Source organism: Colobus angolensis, unplaced genomic scaffold (assembly GCF_000951035.1).
Source record: "Colobus angolensis palliatus isolate OR3802 unplaced genomic scaffold, Cang.pa_1.0 Scaffold313, whole genome shotgun sequence".
NCBI lineage: Eukaryota > Metazoa > Chordata > Mammalia > Primates > Cercopithecidae > Colobus > Colobus angolensis.
The window spans coordinates 3,088,007-3,103,830 of record NW_012116411.1 but is presented as its reverse complement, the minus strand read 5'-3'; the positions used below and the strand labels follow the sequence as shown (position 1 = coordinate 3,103,830).

The following is a 15,824-nucleotide window of genomic DNA, read 5'->3' as shown; positions in this document are numbered from 1 at the left end:
GCATACTATCATCAATATTTTAATTTTAGATATATATTTTAATGATTTATATCCTTTTCCTTTATTACTCAAATAGAATTAAAGCACTATTTCTTAATCTAACAGTTTTAAGTAGTATTCCTGACTCTCTTTGCTTTCTTCCACTTCTTCTCCCCCTTATATTTCCCAGCTTCTGTCAGTTAAATCATTACTTTTACATTGTCCAAAGCGATAATATTTAAATTATCTTTTATAACTCTGGTTGTCTTAAGTGCTTTAACTGTAGGTTAATTCTGAAAATTGAAAGTCAATACAGTATCATTATGTGAATATTATTTACTGCAAAACTACGAAATGTACCTGGACGTGCAGATGACAAGGTAGTCCTGTTTCACCAAATCTGGGCCACTTGAAGAGGAATGCTCCAAGCATTGAAGTCACATGAATTATCTTATTACACTCCACAAGTTGCTCAAAATCATTCTACATTTTTAGCTGTCTTCGTATTGTGAATGGCTTTAAATTTTCAAATACCCTCAAACTGGAAATTTAGATTGGTAGTTCTCAAACTTGACTGTACATTGGAATCAGAGGGAACTTTAAGAAATCTAATAGTTAGAGGATTCTAGGTCTAGAGTTTCTGATTTAATTGAGCTGGGGTGTGGCCTGAGAATCTGAGTTTTTAAAATTTTATGATTGATTCCAATGAATAGCCAGAGTTGAAGACCTTTACTGCTGAAACCCAGTCATGTCTAGTAGAGTCAAAAGTAATGAAATACACTGAGTCTTTGGACAACAAGAGCAGAAAAGTGAAACCCGATAGCAGCTGAAGGTTTATAGAATATTTATTTCTTTTTTGGTTGCAGCTATCTGCTTCCCAACCTACCACTGCTAAGACTGTTTCATAAGATGAACTTCTCTACACTCAGCTAATGAGGTGTTTCAATCAGCAGTTGTTCTTTGGATGGAGGAGCTGATACTGTTTTAAAGCCTATTATTTTCTTGGGTGGGTATTCTGGAGTATGGGGAGCTGAAAGTGTTGCTACGAAACTGCTGTGTGAAATTTGATCAGGTCCTTGGTATTCATATTTATGGTTCAATAACTGATTTTGTTTTTTCCCCCATTGTAGTTAAGATTTAACATGTGTTGTATTTCCAGCAGTTCAAATCTAATTGTGTCGAATTTCCAGGATTGGAGGAAAAGTTGCTCCCATTCAACCCTCCTACTAGAAGCGCTGGAGCTAGGCTGGCGAGCATTGAACCCTAGTAGGTGTAGCAGGCTGTGAAGAGCGACTGGGTGGAAGCAGCCCCGGAAGAGCCCGTGTGAATGTACTGTCCTTTGGCTGCCTGGCAGTTAGCCTAGAAGACAAATATGAGAAAGGAGACGAGTTAGAGTAAATGTGACCCCACCTTGACCCTGTCTGCTTCTCATGGGAAACCAGCCAAACCTTCACTCAGATTTTCTTCTTTTTACAGTGATGTTGCTGAATATTGCTGCTGATACCATCCCCTTCTATAAAGTGTCTCCCCTATTTATCCCAGTTTTCTGAGCATTTCTTTGGTAAGGTTGAGGTTTGTGTCAGTTACTGGGGAAATCTCTATTCAGTACCAACAATATTGCAGCAGCAGTACTGGAAACTGATGTTGAGAAATTTCTCACTAGTATAGTACACTATACCAAAAGAAAAACATGTTTATTTTAAAAATATTTCCATTTTTGACCTATATTGGTCTAGAAGAATATGTAATTTTTATTTAGTTGTTATCATAGTATCATTTGCTTTCCTGTATACATTCCAGTTAAAGATAAATTCAGAATTATGAAACTTATGACAATATTTGAATGTCACTCAGTGGTACCACTTCTTCCAGTCAGTGTTGCTATTGTCTGTTGTCTCCAGGACTTATTTCTACATTTTACATCAATGGTTCTCCAAGTGTGTTTCATGGTCTACCAGCATCCCTTAGGAACATGTTAGAAATAGAAATTCCCTGGCCTTACCCCAGACCTACTGAATTAGAAACTCAGTGGGTGAGACCCATAACCTGCATTTTTAACAAGCGCTTCAAGTGGGGGTAGGAGAAATCAAAAGAGGTTGCTAATGGGTACAAAAATACAGTTAGAGAGAAGGAATAAGTTCTAGTGTTCAATAGAACAGTAAGGTGATTATAGTAAATGATGATTTATTACATATTTTAAAATAGCTAGAAGAGAAGATTTGGAATGTTCCCAACTCAAAGAAATAATAAATATTTGGAGTGAATACCCTAATTATCCTGATTTGATCATTAAACATTATATGCACATATAAAAAATCACAGATGCCCCATAAATGTATACAATTATTATGTGTAAATATAAAAGATTACAACAAAACCAAGTCCTTCAGGTGATTCAGATCCACACTGGAGCTTGGGAAGCACCATCCTTGATGATAAACTCAGCTTCCCTTCTTCTGTGTGGATGTCCCTATGACCTGCACTTTCATAATCCCTCCATCATGTGAGCTAGGTCTCCTCAATCCATCAGCCATGCAGCAGCACCGCTGCACTCTGCATTCCACAGTCAAGGTAAAGCACTACTTTGAAAATCTCATACCTCTCTTATGCCTGTGAGATGATTATTTAGATTCCTTGGGGCCTTCCTTCCCTTTAGGGCCTCATCACCACACTTCTGACTACTCTTGATTCCTTGCCTAGCTTCCTCTATGGTCAGCAAGCTAACAGAGGCTATCGGTAAAGTTTGTCACTATTCTATCTTCCTATTAAACTTTCACTCTTCTACCCTGCTATTTTGCATTCAGGTTTATCTGAATCTTCCTGCACGCTTTAGACAGCTGTTAGGAAAATTCAGGAATGAAGCTACCACACACTCACTCTTATTTCAGCTGCACCTTACCTGATGCTTGACCATGTCTGGCCATAATGTGTGATCAATTTCCTAGCAAGTCCCTTTAACTGCTTTTCTACCTTTCCGACTGTCAGTATTGAAATTTCCATTTCTTCATCATTCTCAGCAGATACCCTCAACTGTAATCAGTCATCAACTGCTACATCTCTTAACTTATATAGAGCTGATTCCAGCCACATTCTCTTTTCTGCCTCTTCCCTCCTTTTTGTCTTACACCAGCTATGCCACCTATGCTTAATATTGAGTCTCATGCAGTCCTGCTCCTCTAAGTTCTTCTCCACTCAATTATCCCCACTCTCCTCATCTTTACTGTCTCCTCTGGCTCCTCTTTCTTTACATTTAAGCATGCCAAGCTCTCTCCTATTTGGCTAAACTCCAAGCAATCAGACATGGCTATGTCTGATTTGTTCACCCCAGTTCTTGGCTCATAAAGGGTATTTTTTTAAATTTTGGTTATTATTTGAATAAAAACTTCGTTGGTCCCCATTTCTCCTGGCAACCTTTCTGGGTCTTTTTCTGAACAGCTTCTCGAATGGGCACCTTCCCTTTCCTCTTTATTGAAGCTGTTTCAGTGAGGGTCACTGATATGCTCCTAAATGCCTATCTCAGTGTCTTTTCTTGGCCTTTGTTTTGAATCTCTCTATAGCATGTTATTATTAGCCCTTTGAAATTCTTTACTTGGCTGGGTGCGGTGGCTCACGTCTGTAATCTCAGCAGTTTGGGAGGTTGAGGTGGGCAGATCACCTGAGGTCAGGAGTTTGAGACCAGCATGGCCGACATGGTGAAACCCCATCTCTACTAAAAAAATACAGAAATTAGCCAGATATGGTAGTGCCTGCTTGTAGTCCCAGCTGCTCAGGAGGCTGAGGCAGAAGAATTGCTTGAATCCAGGAGGTGGAGGTTGCAGCGAGCTGAGATTGTGCCACTGTACTCCAGCCTGGGTGACAGAGTAACACTCCATCTCAAAACAAACAGACAAACATGAAAGAAAGAAAAATAAATTCTTCACTCTTTGTTCCCAGAATGCTTGGTTCACCCTACGATATAATTGCTGCTTTTCTTGGTTGCTTCTCTTCTTCATCTTCCCAAAATAAAAAGTATCCTAGGTTCAGTTCTTGGTCCTCTTATCTCCTTCTCTCTGAAGTGTTTCTGTTGAAATTGTCCTTCAGTCTCCTCTCATCAACTATACTACCAGTGTGGATAATTCAAAACTCTCTCTAGCCTCATTCCTCATACTGACCTCTACTGCCACATTTTCAAATGCCTAATAGACACTAATAGAAGTAGATACCTACTTGGCCCGAAGAAAACAATGCTTCTCCATGTCAGAAAGTCAAGCCCCAAATGTGAACACCATCAAGTAGATAAGAGGTAGCAGCATCTTACCACAGCCCGCTTCATAAAAGCCTCCTGGGTTGCCTCCTTGTTTGCAGCTTTGCCACCCCAGGCAGCCAGTGCACTGGCCTGCAGGGCCCGTCCATAAGAGAAACTTAGTTTCCAGGGCTTTGGTAAAGGGCAAAGGTTGATAGCATTGAGGTTGAGAGTAGCATCCTCTTCACTCATGCCACCAGACAAAAAGCAGATGCCTGGTAGGAGAGAAGCCATTTCACTCTATTAGTCCCACCTTATGTACCCTTCTTGAGAAAGCAAGCAATGAACCTACCAGAAAAGTAATGTCTCAGTCTTTTCTCTGCTTAATTTGCCTGAACCGGGTCAGAGAAATCAGTTTGCTTTTGCTGAAGCTAGTTGGGCTAGAGAGAAGAGTTTGGAATACATAAGGAAGGCAGTGAAATGTTGAAGAAATACATGGATTGTGGGCATCTGGGCAGACTTGGGATGCTTGGTATTCTGAAGTGTGAGGAGAAGTGCTGGCTGCCTGTGAGATAACAGAGGTTTGTTTCATGAATAGAAGCAGATTTCTGGACAAACACAAAGCCTGTAGCTCTCCAAAGAATGAGGGCTAAGACCTTGAGTTAGAGAAGAAAGAAGGCCTTACCAGGAACAGCTGCAGGAACGGTACGGTGGAGAGCTGTTACGGTGGCCATAGCCACTTGCTCTGGAGTATACTTCTTGGTGCAGGCGTGTCCAGCAGTCACCATGTTGGGCTTTAGCAGGGTGCCCTCCAGGTAAACATGATGGTCATTCAGGGCCTTGTAGACAGCAGCCAGGACCTGAAGGACAAGGGGTCCCACCAGGTGAAACTCAAAGCTAGACTTAGAGTCACCTGACGTTGGCACATTTACACTGCAGGGAGGCAGGATGAAGGAATTCTCATTTGCTGCTTGGCAAAAGCTTCTGAGCCAGCCTCCAGGCCTCATCAGACCAATGTGTTGCAATCCATAGCCACTGAGCACAACCAAACTGGCCTGTCTTCATCACCCCTAATCTAGCTTCTCATTCACTGCATGAATGATGGGCATGGCTCTGCTTCCTAGAAGCCCTTCATTCCTTTCTTTCTATTACTCCCATGGTCAATGTCATTCCTTATTGAGACTGCATTGCTTCAGTTATTTGGGGTCATCTAAACAGGCCTCCACTGTCCATGTTTATAGAAGCTGAGTAGTCATATAAGCATACATGTTAGAGGCGCAAGTGCTTTTAGATTGCATTTCAGTGCACATAATTTTCCAAGTAGGGAAACTAAGGTCAGATGACATTATGACTCTCCTACTTTCTCACAGTGTGTGAATAGAACCACCCTCTTTCAGATATACTGTGGCTAATTTAGAAAGTCAGATGGAATAAAGTACTCTCGAATTACATCTTCTCATTTGAGCCATGTGTCTTATTTTAAAATTTCTTTGTGTACATGTAATCTAATTGAAGTCAAAAGAGATAATATGACTTGCCCAAGATCCCACAAGTGGAAACGTGGATTCTCCCACGCAAGTCTTGGTACTGCAACTCCTGTGCTTTTTCTATATGGAGCATACCGTATACCAAAAAAGTGAAGGGCTGATGAGCACCTCCCTACCTTCTCAATGCTATCCATCTTAAAGACTACTTCCAATATAACAGCTGTTATATGTTAAGTAACAGCTGTTACCTAAAACAAAGATTTTTTCAGCTAGAATTGGGAACTTCATATTTAAAACTTACCTTCTCAGTAACATATTGGCAGTGTTCCAGGTCATGGTCTCCATCAGGAAGTACTTCTGGTTCAACAATAGGTACCAGTCCATTCTAAAAAGGAAAATCAGGGAAGCAAAAGTGAAGCTGTGCTCACTGTTATCCTTTCCTTAGGAGGAGATTCAACAGTTGCAATTGGTATAAATTGAAGCCATTAGGGAGAAATACTATATAGGTGACTTAAAGGCAGTAGAATTTTTCAGAATGGGGTAAAAACTAAATACAAACCTATAATTTCTGTATCTCTTTCTAGAGACTATTCTAGGTGCCTCAGAACCTAGCTACTGCCTTTTTAGGGCATCTAAGCATAAATCATTAAGAAAGATGTCTCTAAGGTGGGTTAGTGAGGAAATTCAAGCGGTGTTTATAGTTCTAATTGGGAATCCCAGCTGTCCACAACTCTAGTAACCCCAACATAGTACTCGCAGAAGCAAATCAAACTTGACTTGGACCCAGAGACATTTTAGTATGTGTTAGAAACTTTAGCATCTGGTCACCATCCTCCATGGAATTATTTGGATTGGAATTCGGTCAGAGCTGTCACTCTTCAGCTAGGAATCTAAGAGGATCATGTCTTGGATGTTACGGAGTATAGACAACCAAGTTCCCTGGCCTCAAAAGCCCTGTCACTTATAAGACAGCTTTTGGGACTTTGATAGAGGGCAGCAGTTGATGACAGTATCCTTTGAACTCATAGCTTAGTTGGACTCCTACTGGCTTCTGGAACCAAATCTCTCCCTACCACAGTTGGCTATAGCAACCGTTGTGAAAAATGCCACTAGGATATACTGGTGACAGAAAAGGAGGTCCATGTGTAGTTACAGTATAATTGAAAAGAAAAGCTCTGAAGAGCTTTTCTAGCCTACTGTTTTTTAGCCCAAGGGGAAGGCAGAGCACCTGCTGACAGATGCTGGCGTAGCGAGCCAGGGCATTGGCGTTTTCCTGGATAGCGAGGCTGGATGGACACTGGTCGGCAATCCTCAGCACAGCACGCCATTTCCCAAAGTCAGCGCCATCTTTCTTGTACTGAGCACAGCGCTCTGAGAGGCCGTCAAGCCCTGCAAGTCACAAAAGAGAGAAAGGCTTCTTCACACCTTTGTAACAGATCCATGGGGTCTCTCATAAAGTGAAGGAGTTCTCCCTTGGCTAAGCTTTCAATCCACTGAGCTTGAGGACTGAAAACAGCCAAGCATATCAGCATTAATCACAACACTGAACCAGAAGACCTAGATTTAATAAATAGTGTTTTGATATATATACTATATCAAAACTATATATATACATACTATATATGTACATACTATATATACTATGTATATACATACAAAACTATACATACTATAGTGTTTTGATATACATACTATATCAAAACTACATATATACATACTATATATGTATGATATACATACTATCTACTCCATATCTAGATAGAAGAAACCAATAGTTCATATGATACTCATTTTACAAATGTGGAAACTGAGGCTCCTAATGGTTAAGAGACTTTACCAAGTTTGAACTGCTGAAGAGTAACAGAGCTGGGATTCAAATTCTGCTTAGCTAACACAGTGTTGTGAGTTAATGCTTGTCTACTTGGGCTTGTCTACTTGCAAAATTATCTAGGTAGCATGTGATAGAACCAGGATTCAAACCCAGGTGTGTCTGACCTCAAAGTGTGGGACCTTTCCACTCTACTGCTGCTAAATATTTTTATAAAAGTAATACTTCCAGGTGCAGAGTATAATCTTCTTTATCCAAGGTACTGTGGTAAGCACCTTATATACATTGTGTAAATTAATCCCCACAACAGTTACTCCATTTCGAGATAGGAGAACTGAGAGTCAGAATATTTCAGTAACCGGCCCAAGGTCACAGTTGTTAAATAGAGGAGCTGGTATTGAAAATCAGGTATGTGTGGCTCGAAGACCAGTGTAATAGTTGTATTTTGTTTTCCCTTGCTTACTTCTTTACTTGCTTTCATTTCTAGCTTATACTGGCATGATTTATCTCAGTGGGCAATATCCTTACCTTGAATGGTGGTTTCTTTGTTTGTTCCTGCAAGGGGAGCACCTCCTTGGTCTAACTGTGGATACAAATAATTAGCAAATAATTAACAGGTGTCACATGTCAGGAAAACACAAGCAGAACTCTTGGAACTAACTAATAGTTTGCATCTTTTACAGACCAAGGAGTTGAATTAGGAAAGTGTATGAGTCATTGCCAGTTCAGTCCATAGCAGAAGGGAAGTTACCTGGAAGGTACAATGTGAGAATGTCTACCCTAACATTTATTGAGCACCTGCATACACCAGGTATTGTGTTAGTACAGGAGGTAAAGAGAATTAAGGATACAACCTCTATTCTCTACATAGCAAAAGTCAAAGTCATGAGCTCGAGAATTCACCTAAACTGGCTCTGACCTTGCCTTGCTGTGTGGGCAAGTTATGTTACTCTTTGAAGTTCAGTTTTCTCACTTCATCTCTAAATAAGGGTGATAATTGAGTCTACTACCAGAAGTTATGAGAATTAAATGAGTGCTTGGAATGGTAAACACTCTTATTCAATGGATACTAGTTTTCACTTTTGAGAATTTTATGCACTATTGGAAGACCTAGTTATAAGATAGAGTAGTAAATGCTTTAATAATTATAATAGTTACCATTAACTGAATAATTATGCAACATAAACTTTTTTTTTTTTTTTTTTGAGACAGGGTCTCAATCTGTCATCCAGGCTGGAATGCAGTGGTATGACCACAGCTCACTCCAACTTCAACCTCCAGTGCTCAGGTGATCAATCTTTCCACCTCAGCCTCCTGAGTATCTGGGACTACAGGCATGCACCAACACACCTGGCTACTATTTTTTATTTTTAGTAGAGACAAGGTCTCGCTGTATTGCTCAGTCTGGTCTCAAACTCCTGAGCTCAAGCAACCCTCTTGCCTTTGGCTTCCAAAGTACTGGGATTACAGCCATAAGCAACCATGTCCAGCCTAGAAACTTTTAGTCATTTCATCCCTGTGAGAACATCATGAGGTAGATTCCCATTTTAAGAAATGAGATTGAGATGCAAAGAGATTAAGAATGTGTAGAAAACTTGAGTGAAAGAAGAGGGCACTGGAGGAAAAATCTAGAAGAAGATCTGGTTCTCTGTGGGAAGATGATGATGGAAAAGGGTGAGAAGAGAAATTAGATGAGGAGAATGTTCAGAGTGTTGGCCCCACTCTTGCCAGTGTGCTAGGAGTTTGCCCAGGACAAAGCAGATGTGAGGTGTGAATGGAGGTGTTCACCTTGATTCCCACCACGATCCCCTTTTCCTTGAGGATGTTTCTGAACAGCTTTCCCTGGCTGTCCTTCTGGTAGAGGGTCTCATGGAAAAGGATCACACCCCCGATGCTCTGGTTAATGGAACTGTCCACAGAGAAGAGGATTTCTCGGAACTGCCGGCGATTCTCTTCGGTGTTTTCCACCTTGATCCTCTGCAGGCGGTTCCCCATGGTACCTATGGTGGGAGGGCTGAGTGCAGCATAAGGAGCAAGCCAGGGCTTTCCTGTCAGCCTTCTCCACATCATCTCAGAGGCCATCACCACGGTGGAAAGTAAGACTCCCTTTCTTTTTTCAGATAGTCAAAGTTCTTGCCTCAATTTTTTGTGTTCCAGGGAGAAGACCCTGGTTGCTATCGGGTTGCTGGTTAGGGAGTGTGTGGGCTGGGCATATAGAGGCCAGAGTGGAAGCCACCATCAGGTCCAGGTGGATATGTAAGGCCCTCAGGCCTCTTTAGCCTTCCTGTTCCAGTCCTCAGTCTCTCTGGATGTACATACAGAAGGAGGGATGGGGCATGCTCTTGATTCTCAGGGTTCTGTTGTTTTATGGCAGATTGTGCAACTCTGCCACAGCTTTCCCTTGTGCCATCCTGAGTTTCTCCCATCCATAAGCCCTGTCCTATTCCAGATGCAGATACTTTCCTACCCTTCCTGACTGGACTGACTTTAAACTGACTTCTCACTAGCAGCAGATGCCTGTGTATCTGACTTTACGCTAGTTGCTAAGTTTCTGGCCTTACTACAAGGCTGGATTCAAATGACCCCTGGCAAAGGGCCTTAAAATGAAGGGCTTGAGCCTCTTTCCCTGGCTTTCAGGAATGTGCTTACTACTTACAGGACTCAAAAGTTCTATGCTTACTGAGTCTTCTGCTCCCAGTCCTGTGTACATAAACCTTTACTTCCATAAAGAATATGATTATCAAGCTGTTTTTGCTAAGTGTAGAAAAACTAATATGTTGTTACATGATGGGACTCCTTTTTACACTCACCTACAGATTCATCTGCAGCCAGGATCCCCTTTCCATTGGCAACAATGCTATGGGCAATTTCTGAGAGCTCCTTCTTCTGCTCTGGGGTGAGGGCTGGAAATCGGTGGGCCATCGCGACGGTTCTGGAAAAGAGTGTAGGAGAGTTGTGCACAGAACCATGGGTGGCTCGGACGGTTGCATGATCAAGACGTTGGGGGTGCAGACATGCTATGCAGACTGCTGTGACACCTCTGGCCCATTTCCACAGCTGGATAAACAAATGAGGTGTGTTTTTTCCCTGTCACTTATTAGTTGCGATTAGCCACAATGAATGAAGGTGGGATGCTGAATGTTCATGGTGATCCAAGACAGAATGCTTTCCAGGAGACCTTTGGAATCACTAATCCAAACACTGAATGAACTAATTAGTGACCCACTAAAATACGACTAATAGAGGGAACTGCAGTAACGGACTGTCTCTGTTCTGTGGACTCCTGGTGCCACTGTATTTCCATAATGGCTTGAGGCCAGGACAATGACGCTCTTGGCCTCTGCAGTTATCCTCCACTTTGCTCTGTTAGTTGTAGTTCCAACAGATTATTCTCCAGGCAACAAGCTTGAAAGGATAAATCTATACATAGTCTTGAAGCTAACTTCTCTTCGGCCTCGGACTACAGAGGGTTGGGTGCAAGTTTCTTTTTCCTTATATTCAACCATCTATGAAACCACTTGGGGCAGACCAGAGAGGATGTTTCCTAAGTGCCTCTGGGCTCAGGTTTCTCACTGCCTATGAGGATGCTAAAGTTGTATGGCAGTCCCTGCTCCAGCTTCACTGCTTTAGCAAGGGGAGACTCTGGCTTGAAGACCCCCTAACCAAGCAGCCTCCATACTGGTAGTGCTCTGAAGGGGATCGTTGCTCCTGTTTGGCTGCCTCTTTGGGTTAATCTTGAAAATGCAAGCTCAAAGAGACCTCACTTTGGGTGTTACAAAGAGTGCTTTTTGCATAGATTGGGCTACCAAAGGAAAAATGGTAGTGAAGATTATCTTGGGTACCTTCCTATCCAATCCCCAGGTCTCCTCCTTTCTCTCATCTTCTCTCCCTCCAATACACTCAGCACAGGGTGGATGTCTACATATTACTTCCTGGAAGCCCAGGGACACCTCAGGTCTCATTTGATCCACTGGCAATGAGGTAATTATAGCAGGTATTATCTTCATTAATTAATGAGCAAGCTAAGACTTAGAGAAGCTAACTAACTTGTTCAAGGTCCCAGCTAGGATGAAGCAGAGTCTCTATCCAGTCCTATCCTCATGACAAATGTATTTCTCCACACTTTCTGCATCCCTTTGGGGTAGGCTGTCAGTACTCTGTCCCTTGATACAAAGAGTCAGTGGCCACTGAACTAATTCATGAGAAGGTATAACTGATGACCTCATTGTTGTGTCTCCATTTCAACAGAGGTTCTTTTCTTAATCCAAAAGAATGAAACTACAGTGCTGTTACTGGGGTAATAGGACAAGCTAGTGGGTAAGAATTTCTAGAGAAGGTGACCTTCCAAGGCCCATTATGTTCCAGCCGCCAACAGAGCGTCTTTGCCCTGTTTATATATTAGCCTCCAATATTGGAGTAAAAGATTTTTAGCTTTGGACCTGGCCTCCAGATCATCCTACTGAAAAAAGCCAACCTGGGGGTGATCTTCAGAGCAAGGTGCAAACTTCCTCTCTCAGTTTAGGCATTTGCACAAAGGAGTTGACAATTACCGAAAAAGAAAGATGTTTTCTTAATGAAACAAAAGAAAAAATCAACCCAATAATAATAATAACAAGTGATCATGTATTGTCAAGCACTCTGCTAATGGCTTTACATGCACTATATAATTTTTCTTCAAAATAATCCCAGAAGGTGGTTGGGCTCTTTTTCCCTCCCATTTAAGAGATTAGGAAAGAATATAAGAGAGTGTAAATTACTTGTCCAAGGACAAATAGCTAATAAAGCATCAAGTTGAGATAAGCGGCAGCACTCCTTTCCATTCAAGGGAAAGAGTGAGTTTGATGGAAAAAAAAAAATGGCCTTTGGATGATTCCTAACGTCCTTGATGACACCCCAGAGTACCTTAGGCTGTGGGTTATTACACCATGGACATTACTTATTCATAAACATCTGACACATTCATGTAGAGGCTTGCTGCTAGTAGATCAGACAGACCTAGGTTTAAGAACCATCTCTGCCTAATGTAACTGGAACCTCAGGCAAGTCAAGCAGCTTCCTGAGTCTCAGTTTACTATGGATTAAATGGTGATAATCACTATTCTGGTTGTCTCTTTGCCAGGTAATGCAAATACAAGCTGTGAACACCTAGCTCACTGTAGTTGCTCAAAATATGTTTGTTAAATTGCATGATAAACATGACAAAGCTTTACAAAGCACTATAAAATGCAGTGTATTACTAATTCTCTTTTTTTAGTTAAAAAAAAAAAAATCACCTAAGGGGCCTTTATGTTTCTATTTACTACCTGTTTCCAACCTATTTTCTTCAATCTGGGTGTGCTGACTCAACCAGAATAACAGTGAAAAGGTCAATTCAAACTAATACTGTTTACAGGGAGTTAAACTTCCACAGCGGGATTAAAGGTCTGTGCCACGTTAGCACAAATGTCACCTCTCTGTTAATCATAAAACAGGGTCACAGGCCAATGTTCACCACAGGGAGACAGGAGGCCAGCCTGGGATGGGTAATGACACGGAACAATTTCAGTACTCCTAAGCCTCTGCTCTCTGAAGTCTCAAGCCAACTTTTTTCAGTGTGATGGAAAGTTGTTCACATTATATTATTAAACAAAAAACAAGTTTCAGAGAAGTATGCAATATATACTATCCTCCTATTTTTTAATTAAAAAATGATATATACCCATACTGTTTGTGTGTCTACGGAAAGAAAGAGTAACAACTCTGGAGTTACCTCTGAAGAATGCGGTAGGGTGGAGAGATTCTCACATTTCTTTTCTTTTTCTTTCTTTCTTTTTTGTTTTCTGAGACAGGGTCTTGCTCTGTTGCCTAGCCTGGAGTGCATTGGCATGATCATGACTCACTGAAGCCTCATCCTCTTGGGCTCAAGAGATCTTCCCACCTCAGACACCAAGCAGCTGAAAACTGCAGGCACCTACCACCATGCCCAGCTATTTTTTTTTTTTTTTTGGTGTAAACAAAGTCTTGCTATGTTGCCCAGGGTTTTCTTGAACTCCTGAGTTCATGTGATCCTCCCACCTTGGCCTCCCGAAGTGCTGGGATTACAGGCGTAAGCCACTGCACCCAGCCACATTTCATTTTATACATTTTTTATCACATACTTCATTACATATGTGTAACAGGTAAAATGTATATAAATCTGGAGGAAAGTTGTATTAACAACAGAAGGTAACCACAGAAAAACAGAGCTACAAATGACCTCAGAGATATTTGTGTAAACCCTGTCACTTTAGAGATGAGGAAACTGAAGCCAGAGAGACTGTCTGATGTGCCTTCTAAGTTGTGATGTTCTAGGATTGCAAGTTACATCCTACTGGCTTATGACTTGGAATTCTATTTCTAATCCTTCAGCAAAATCGCAGATAGAATCCTATAGTATGGTTCCTTCTACCTTCCTTGAAGACGTTCTGTGAAAACATAATTATTTGTAACATGGATATTTAATTCCTGGAGAAATAGAAGGCAGCAGAAAGTTCATTTGCTTCTCTATGTGCAAGACAAATGGATTTTTAAGGCAAATATGAGGAGGCTTATTTATTGAAAGCCTGTGATTTCTAGGCATTGCATGCAACACTTTTGTATATGATGCCTAAAGATGCCCATAGCTTCATTATCCACTCCAATGTCCCAGTGACAAGTGCAGTGGAATGATTAAGGGCAGCCCTAGGACAGCCTGATTTCTAGTGCCCTTCAACACATGTGGAGCAGCCCAGAACAAGTCCTGAATGGTGCTCTTTCCTCTAAACTTGGACTGAAGCCAAAGGACTTCTTAGCTATTCAGCATTTCCCCATTCCCTGCCCCAGTATCTCTGGCTCTAACCCGGGCCTGGGTGCTACCCAGATGTGCCTTAGCTAAAGTGATGAATAGCAGGGCAGCAGAGTTCAAGCTCTGGTGCATCCAAATTGTCTAATGGAGCCCCAGGTAACTGTTTAAAGAGAAGTTATTTTTTAAAAAGGCAACATATTCTCACAAATGCCTGTTTTTCAGAGAGTAGAGCAAATGTATCAAAATACACAACTTATTGATTCCTACTATCTTAAGCTGTAGGGTCTTCACAATGTCTGGGGCCAGCAGGAAATGTTCTGGAAAGTTTCAGACATGAAGGGTTTGGAAATTCATAATCAAATGACGACTATGCTCTGTGAAGTTTCCAACCCTGTTGCATTTCCTCATTTGAGCAGTGGGTGAAGGCAAAGGGTAAAACACTCCAAGGGTTTTGTTTCTGTGACAAAGAAACTTCAGTGTCAGTACCAGTAGGTGTGGGAAGAGAATGTAGAAAATGACATAAGACAAGTGATATGTAAATAAATCGCTAAAATAAGTAGTTGTTATGAAAAGAGAGTTGAGAGTTGAAATGAGCAGGAATCTCAAAAACGGATTAGAACCTAACGATAGGAGTGTTCAAGTTGTTTTTCCTAGATCAGAGACTCACAAGGGCCTCATTCAGGTAACACATGTAACTGGCAATCAATCTTGGGCATTTTGCCACCTCTCAAAAAGCCAGGAAAGGTGTGAATGAGCATTTATGCTTAGAGAGAGGAAAACAAGCATTTCCCTCCAAGCAGAGCCATTACGTTTTCAGCCACCGTCAAATTTTTCCCGAAAACAAAGGCAAACCAATCTTCCCTTCTACAAGCTTAGTGCTATCATGAACCCTTTATTCACTGGTGCAGTCCAGGTATACAAAGGAAGCTTTTTTACTTACAGTTTGGGAGAGAAGAGTCCTCCTGGATATCAAAAGCTGTGAGTGAGGCAGCAACTGCCAAATAAGACAGATCTTTGGTAACACACAATTTTTATAGACTTCTCATTAAAGTTTTTTTTTTTTCCCCCAATGTTTGCCCTCCCCTTTCTACCTTGACCTAGTAGGGAGGTGTTTATTCAACACCTCCGATTGGCTCATAAACAACCAATCCTTAAAATCATGCCCATACACTCCTTATACTCATAGAATGTTAAAGCTGCAAGGAATGTCTTTAGACCATGGAGTTCCTAATATAGACTCTCCATTTCACAGATGAGGAAACTGAGGCAAGGAAGATTAGGAGCTTCCCCTAAGTCATGCAGCTAGTCAATGACGGAGCTCTAGAGTCCATTAAATGATAGTAGGAAGGCTATTAGCTTAGCTGTAACACTTACAAAACACATGAACTTGGTGAAGGGTTTTTGGTTTTGTTTTTTACTTGTTTGAGCCTTTATTTTCTTCTCTGTAAAGTGGGATCTTGATTTCATAGTACCGTTAAGTGAGTTTGTCTAGGGTTTGTGTGCAGT

General features: G+C 41.4%; 1 protein-coding gene across 1 annotated transcript; it reads right to left on the bottom strand.

Moving 5' to 3' along the window:
* Nucleotides 1-297: 297 nt before the first annotated feature.
* On the bottom strand, nt 298-15,374 carry ALDOB (aldolase B, fructose-bisphosphate). The gene is made up of 9 exons (XM_011951008.1): nt 15,259-15,374; nt 10,327-10,448; nt 9,305-9,516; nt 8,045-8,099; nt 6,917-7,077; nt 5,990-6,073; nt 4,887-5,061; nt 4,277-4,476; nt 298-1,338 (listed from the first exon to the last, which is right to left on the bottom strand). Exons 2-9 carry the CDS (start codon nt 10,436-10,438, stop codon nt 1,243-1,245), a joined length of 1,095 nt encoding a protein of 364 aa, XP_011806398.1. The 5' UTR covers nt 10,439-10,448; nt 15,259-15,374; the 3' UTR covers nt 298-1,242.
* Nucleotides 15,375-15,824: the final 450 nt, after the last annotated feature.

Coding starts and splice junctions, on each gene's coding strand:
- ALDOB (XM_011951008.1), bottom strand. CDS start 10,438: ATGGCCCACCGATTTCCAGCCCTCACCCCAGAGCAGAAGAAGGAGCTC. Junction 6,074..6,916: donor ACGCCAGCATCTGTCAGCAG/GTGCTCTGCCTT, acceptor TTTCCTTTTTAG/AATGGACTGGTACCTATTGT. Junction 1,339..4,276: donor CTTTTATGAAGCGGGCTGTG/GTAAGATGCTGC, acceptor TTTGTCTTCTAG/GCTAACTGCCAGGCAGCCAA.